General features: G+C 34.9%; 1 protein-coding gene across 1 annotated transcript; it reads right to left on the minus strand.

Moving 5' to 3' along the window:
* Positions 1-252: 252 nt before the first annotated feature.
* On the minus strand, positions 253-2072 carry LOC125471972 (heavy metal-associated isoprenylated plant protein 36-like). The gene is made up of 3 exons (XM_048572958.1): positions 1905-2072; positions 1737-1812; positions 253-1459 (listed from the first exon to the last, which is right to left on the minus strand). Exons 1-3 carry the CDS (start codon positions 1989-1991, stop codon positions 315-317), a joined length of 1308 nt encoding a protein of 435 aa, XP_048428915.1. The 5' UTR covers positions 1992-2072; the 3' UTR covers positions 253-314.
* Positions 2073-7883: the final 5811 nt, after the last annotated feature.

Genomic DNA, 7883 nt, shown 5'->3' on the forward strand with positions numbered 1-7883 from the left:
AACAACTCTTTTAAAACTGATTAAAAGAGCAAAAACTAAAAGATAATTAGCCTAGAGCTAGACATAACGACCAACTACTGCTGAAACCGTAATAGAAAATTAACCTACAACACCATAAAACCCCATTTATTCTTCCCCACTCAGCTAGGATTAGCCTTCACATTGCCCGATGACATAACAAATAACAAAGCTCCAAGTCATTCCCCAAAAGCACTTATACAAGTAGTGTAAGTTCCCCAAAAGCACTTATACAACCTTATGCGGCCTTCACCTTCCAACTCCATACTCTCCAATGCAGCCACTGCCCACAATGCTCACATAATGGTGCACCCGTTCGGATTCTCGTCGCTGAACAGCTCGAAGGAATCGGACTGCTGCGGCGGATTATATACCGGCCGAGACGGGTTGTACTGCGGATATGAGTCCGAATGATAGGACCGGGGCTCGGTCTCAGCTGCCACACTTTGAGACACATAAGAGTAAGAATGTGCGTGAGGTGGTGGTGCAGCATACTGGGATGCACCGTAGCTACTGGCGGGGTAGGCCGTATTGAAGTTCATAGCTTGGATTGGACGCCCGTTGCTGTTCTGCCTGGGGTACTGGTATTCATACAACAGCTGATGTGGAGCCATGTGATTGGCTGGAGCTGGTGCCAGAGCCGGAGCAAAGTTTGGGCCTTGAGTACCATATGGAGGCATGCAAGGCACAGGAGGACCACGTGGCACATTGCCATGATTAGGCGGTAATCCAGTGCGTGCTGGAGCAGCATCACCACATTGCTCATCCTCATCCGAATCGCCAGCATTTGCATTCCCCTTTTGCCCCTTCTTTTTCTTCTTGGTTCCACTGCCGCCAGCACCGTCGCGACCTCCACCGCCGCCTCCACTTTTCTCAACCTCACAGTCACTGTCATCGTCGTCGTCCCCACCAAAACACTTATCCGCCGCATCCGGCTGTCCCGACATGTTCACAGCCTTACCCTGCCTAACCCCCTCAACCTTCACCTCTTTGCCTTTTCCACCGCCACCCCCGCTGTTTTTTGCCTGTGCACCACCGCCCTCAATCACTTTCACAGCATTAGCCCCCTCACCGCTCTTACTCCCACCCGCGCCGCCACCACCCTCATTTTTCTTCTTACCACCATTATCCTGGACTTGAACAACTTCATCCTTAACCGGTTTCCTTTCATTATCACCACTGCCGCCGCAGCCAGGTCCGCCATGGTTACCGTCTTGGGAGCCTTTGGCGTTTTCGCCTTGCTGTCTCTCCTTGTTGCTCCCCTTTTTTTTCTTCTTGTCGTTTGAAATATTGCTGTTGTTAGCCTTCTGATCAAGCCACAGCTCTGCATGTTTCCCTCCCTTGGCCAGCTTCCTGATCAAAATCTCCGGCTCCACGTTCCCAGTCACTGTCACTTTGTTTTCCTTCCCGAAGCTCCCATCGAACTCTGTTTTGTAAACCCCTGGAAACCCACCAAAGAAATCATCAAAAATCAGTAAAATTCACATAATTTTTTGAATTAAAACAATAAAAACTCATAAAAAACAAAACCCATGTTGTAAAAATTAAAAAACTTGAGCTGAACTGTAATTCTGTAACTGAAAAAAGTTGATGAAACAGGGGACATGCAAATCAGAAACCATCAAATCAATAAGGACCGTACGATTCAAAAAACTACAAAAAAAAAAAAAAAAAAAAAAAAAAGGATTAAAATCCTATCAGAGGGATTTTAAGGTTACCATCTATTTTTTTCAAGATTTTTGCGACCTTTTTCTTGCAGCCCCCACAGTGTATAGGGACTTTCAAAACCCAAATCTGTAAAACGGAGAAGAAGTTGTTAGAAAATCTGAAAGTTGAAACCTTTTTCTGAAAAAATAACAAGTTGGTGTTCTTCGAAATTAAATTACTTTGTATTTGAGAGTGGGTACGGAAACTTCTTCAATTTCTTTCGGTTTTTCTGGCTTGGCTTCACGCTTAGCTTCAGCTTTTGCCATTAGACAGAATCAGAGGGAGTGAGCAACTCTTGATTTTTAGAGAGAGAGGAAGAGAGGAAAGAGAGAGAGAGAGAGAGAGAGAGAGAGAGAGAGAGAGAGAGAGAGAGAGAGAGAGAGAGAGGGGGGGTTTGCAATGAGTGAGGCAACTGGGAATGCTTCAGAAGGAAGGGAGGGGGGTTTATGATGTGGAGGGGAAAGATCTAGTGACTGAGGGGGAACTGGGTTGCACAGTGGAAATTACAGTGGGGTCCCTTGAAGTTGGTGCTTGGTGGGGTGGCTTTATATTTTTTTTATAAATATTTTTGGTCGAATTCTATATTTTTAAATTTCATTTTAGTACAATGAGAATTAATGTGAAATAAAAGATTTTAATATAAAATTCCTAATTTTATATTTGAAACTTTGGAGACCTATGAAATGTCGTAGGATTTGATGCCTCTTCTAGCTAAAGATTACTAGCACTTTGAGTTTTATAATACCAAATCCTATAACTTCCTACTGGAATGTGAAAGATTTTTCATTGTATTTGAAATACATAATTGAATACGAAATGTCATTATACAATTAGAAAGATACTTGAAAAAAAAAAAAAAAAAAAAAACTTCAATGGTATAATGACAAGTAGTGTTTCACCTCGTGTTTCAGGCAAGTTCAACAAACGTAACATATTCACTACTCTTCATGTAGTGTTCCGTCTTGTGTTTCGGACAAGTTCAACAAACGTAGCACATTCATCGTTCTTCCCAAAGAGAGATTTTTCAATATTCCCAAAATACGAACACACACGTCGTATGTCATTATACAAGTAGAGAGATATCTAAAAAAAAGTTCATCTACTTGTATAATAACATCCATATTCCACGTTGAAACATCTCTCCCTCCCCAAATCTTTCTTCTCATTTTTGCAATTAAAATTGTAATAAGAGATTAAGAGTGCAGTGATTTGGCTTGGTTGTGAAGATTCTATCATTTGGGTCTTGGTTTTTTGGGAAGAATTATGTGATCATTATGCTGGACTGGAGAATGGAGATAACTAGCAAAATCATCGAAACCCAAGTGACACTTATTGGTGCTAATGATGGAGGTCAATTGCATGCCTTACTCTTCTGAGTAGAAACTTGATTCTCCTCGGTCATTGGCAAAGTTTCCTATAAAATTTCGTGTTAATTAATACATATGACGACATGTGATAAGATTGAAACATAGTTTAGTATAATTTTGCTATGAAATATTGCTTGATCTAGTTTTCGAGAGTATAGTAGCTTACTGGAAATGGGATTGTCAATGTGGCATTACCCTAAATTTATTATGTGTTGACATATGCTGTAACTTTTGTACACAACACGTGATAGGTTTGAGACAAAGTTATCTTGAGAATCATGTTTCCTTGAAGAGATTTAGACCACACAATTGAAGTTCTCTAACAATTACACTCAACAAACTCTCTTAGATTTGAAGAGAAACTTACTCGAAACGCATTCTCTATTAAACTAATAGTTCATTAAACCTTAAATTCAAAAGCCAAAAATTATACAACAACTTAAAAAAGCAGATTTTGGTTAGCCTATTGAAAAGCGTACTATTTTTTTTTACAAACAAATAAATAAAACAAGAAGCAATTTAACATGAATTGCTTAATTTGGTACCACCTATGTGCTGTAGGAACAACTTTCCAATTAGAAGGCATTGAAAATAAAGTTTCCCTTTATTTAACTGTTAAATTACTGGTTTATTTTTTTTCTGCCTTGAATCTGCTTTTTTGAACATTTGTTTACAGTTAATTTGCCAACGGTTTGTCAAATAATGCAAGAATTAAGCATCTTTGAATACTAAAACAAAGCTTCATCATTCGTACTTTTCTGAAAAGGTCCAACAGTAGCCGGCTCATAGTTAGAAAACTTAAATCCGGAGTATCGTTTGCCTTCTACCAAACAGCTGCACCTATTCATAAAAAAAAAGGAAAACTAATGAAAAAAATTTGAAAATTTTGAATTTTAACGATAAGAACAAAATAAAGAGCAAAGTGAATAATATTATGATTGACTTTTTAGTGTAAAAATATAATTTTTCGTTAAAATGAACAGTAATATAAGTTTTCGTTAAATTTTCTTAAAAAAACCTGCGAAACGTTTTGCTTGTACTTGATTGCTGTGACTTGCCTTTTGGGTTTTATATATCTTATACTACCCTTTTTATTAATGAAATCCATTTAGTTTGACCCCAAAAAAGAAAAAAACTAACGAATCTTCTACATAGTCTGCAACCATACAATTGGAAAATTGAAATAAAAATAATAAAATTATAGAATTTTTTTTATTTTTTTTAGTATATTGATATTTTTACATTGAAGAGATGAAGAGTTTGGTAAAGCCATATAATGGGCAGCCTAATTTGGTATCGAATTCGCCATCCACGAGATTCGAACCTAAGACATCTCACTTCCAAATGAAAAGGAATACCACCAGATTGTAGTATTAAGTGACAATAAAATTACTTTACATGAATGATGATTATGAGATCATTGCTTAATCGCTTGCACATTACGTTTATACCCAAAAGGGAAAGCTGCATAAGGAAGTTAATTTACAAGTTCTCTTTATATGAATATTTATGGCAATTAATTTATCATTCAAATGTTGATTAACGTGCTTATTTTTTATTGATTACATATTTGATCTGCAAATTTAATCGTTCTAGTATTATTCTAATCTAAAAGCTCAAAATTAGGGAATATGATATGCAAAAATCATTTTTCTAAATGCAAAGCACGGAAAACAATTTTTAACTTTTTGGTTTTGTTAAATATTGGTAAAAATATAGAGCTTAATTAACCCATATACATGTACAAGAAATCAATCAAATCAGTGATGTTTATAGTTATACACATGAAATTACCTAGAGAAAATTTGTTTGAGCTGTGATGCCCAGTCACCAAATCTTCGAATGTTAATACTTAGGTAATCGTCTCTAGAAGCCAAAGTATAACCGAGAAATGATGCCTATAAAACACATAAATCCTCGCTATCAATAGCTTTATTTATTTATTTATTTTGAATCGACAATTGTCGTTTATAAGATTTAAATTCAAAATTTATTATCATCTAAATACTGGTAGTGGAAAAGTTGTACATCCAACAAACTCTCTCAGATTTAAGAAAAACTTACCTGAAAATTTTACTGTTAAACTAATAGTTCATTAAAAATCCAAAAGCTAAAAATTATACAAGAGTTAAAAAAAGCAGATTTTGGTTAGCCTATTTAAAAAGGTACTGTTTTTTTTACCAAACAAATAAATAAAACAAGAAGCTATTTAACATGAATTGCTTAATTTGGTACCACCTATGGGCTGTATGAACAACTTTCCAATTAGAGGGCATTGAGAATAAAGTTTCCCTTTATTTAACTGTTAAATTACTGGTTCATTTTTTTTTTTTATGCCTTTAAATCTGCTTTTTTTTTAACTTTTATTTACTGTTAATTTGCCAACGGATTGTCATAATAATGCAAGAATTAAGCATCTTTGAATAGAGGCAGATTGTCTGCCCTCCTGTTTGGATATCATTCCCATCATCTTCTATTTGTGCAGTCATAATTAAGTCACGTCAACATTTTATATTTATATTGCTTTTTGTCTTATTATCTCTATAAAAAATCAATATAAAATATTAACGTAACTTAACCGTAATCACACGTAAAATAAAAGAAGATGAAAATGACGTATAATCAGAAGGGCAGACCATCTACCTCCTCTTTGATTACGTAAGAAACTTAAAACAAAACTTCATCATTGTACTTTTGTGAAAAGGCCCAAAAGTGGCTGGCTCGTAGCAAGAAAAACTTGGATCTGGAGTGCCGTTTACCTCCATCAAACAGCTGCGCCTCCATTGCAAAGACACCGCCACCACCCAAAAAAAGAACCTACCAAACGTTTTGCTTATACTTGGTTGCTTAATTGAGGTTTCTATATCTTGTACTAGCTTTTTTATCAATAAAATTTATTTAGTTTGACCTAATAAAATAACAAATCTTCTACATATTATAGTCTGCAACCATACAACTAGAAAATTGAAATTAAAAAATAATAAAAATATAGAATTAATTTACATAATTGCTTGCACATTACGTTTATACCCAAAAGGGAAAGTTGCATAAGGAAGTTAACTTAAAAGTATTTTTATGGAAATAAAACTTGGTCTCGGTTTTCCGGGAAAAATCCTAAGTAACCTCTTTAACTCCCTAAGTAATCCATGTACACCACAGTAAATTACTCCTGCAGCAAAAGGACATAAGAAAACCAACTTAGAACTCGTTTGGATGTGCTTTTAAAATGACTGAAAATGTTTTTTGTGAAAATATTTTTAGAAACAATCCTTAGTAAAAATGTTAGTAAATCTTGAAAAAAAAACACTTAAAGTGCTTTTGGAACCCAATAACATTTTATCTAAAAGCGTTTTCAGTCATTTTAAAAGTACATCTAAACGAGCCCTTAATTTTTCTTTATTTTATTTCTAATCCAACACAATTTTGTTTAATTTTATCTCTTAATTTTTCCTTATTTTATTTAGTCTAGAGGAAAAAAATTATACAAGAGTTTGCAAAAGGAGAATATGATGTGCGGAAATCACTTTTCTAAATGCAAAACAAGAAAAACAATATTTTACTTCTTGGTTTTGTCAAGTACTGGTAAAAATATAAGGCTTAATTAACCCACTTTTTTTTGTGCGTGAACCCACAATTAATCCCAATACAATGAGCCTATTACCAAATACTTATGATGACTTTTAGATAAATCCTAGTGTACACGAAATATTATAAAGCCAAAGTTACATTTTAATGCACTGCATGGAGTTCCTCGTACATGAATTTTATCACAATAAATCCTGTGTGCAAGTGCTACTTTGTCTGCATCATTTATCCAATCACCTAATGTTTGAACGTGAATAATCGTCTCCGAGAGCCGAAGTAATCGAGAAGGGATGCCTATAAAACACATCAATTCTCGCTATTCATAGCTTTACATATTTTTATCAATAACTGTCGTTTATAAGATTTAAACTCAAAATTTCTCCCGCAAGATGGAGACTAAGTACTGATAGACTAAACCATCATGTTCATGCATGGATTTACTTTGTATTAGTAATGTAGTAGTAAACAAATATTAATGATGATGAAAATTATATGTACAGAAAATTACCAATGAAATGGGGATGTAGCTGAACAATTAGCTTTTTAGTCAAAATAGTCATTGAGATTGATATAACTCATCACTTTGGTCCTTGAGATTTAAAATCGATAGAATTGGTCCCTGAGACTTTCCACCATCAATCATTTTGGTTCTTCTGTGAAAAATCTTTGTTAAGTTGAAGAAACCATTAGTTAAAGGGGAGAGGTTGATTTGATAAAAAACTCTCAATTTAACAGAAATTTCTCATAGAATGATAAAAATGATTGGCGGTCGACAATCTCAGGAACCACTTCTATCGATTTTAAATTTCAAAAATTAAAGTGAGGAGGTATGTCAATCTCAAAAATCATTTTGAATAAAAAGAACCGAACGATTTACATAGATATACCGCCCACGACTGTATTTGAATCTTTGAGGTTTTGACATATGCAGTGCCAAAACATTTCCGGGATATGCTGGAACCCGAAATATTAATCAAAGATTTGACCAAAACAATAAATAGTGCTTGTATTTATCCTTTCGATGAAGATGTTCATAGTGAGAAAGAAGTTGATCAACTTTCGAATGGACCTTCAAAATTTCAACAGTTTTATAGCCCGACCTGAATATGCACGAATCAAGCCCTCACATGCGTAGAGTAGGACTGAACAGCCTTATACATCTACATCTGTGACAATAAATGGACATAGCAAGGTTATAAACGAAAG

The sequence above is a fragment of a genome, unplaced genomic scaffold (genome assembly GCF_019419815.1).
Source record: "Pyrus x bretschneideri cultivar Hongxiangsu unplaced genomic scaffold, Pyrus_bretschneideri_v1 Contig11, whole genome shotgun sequence".
Classification (NCBI taxonomy): domain Eukaryota; kingdom Viridiplantae; phylum Streptophyta; class Magnoliopsida; order Rosales; family Rosaceae; genus Pyrus; species Pyrus x bretschneideri.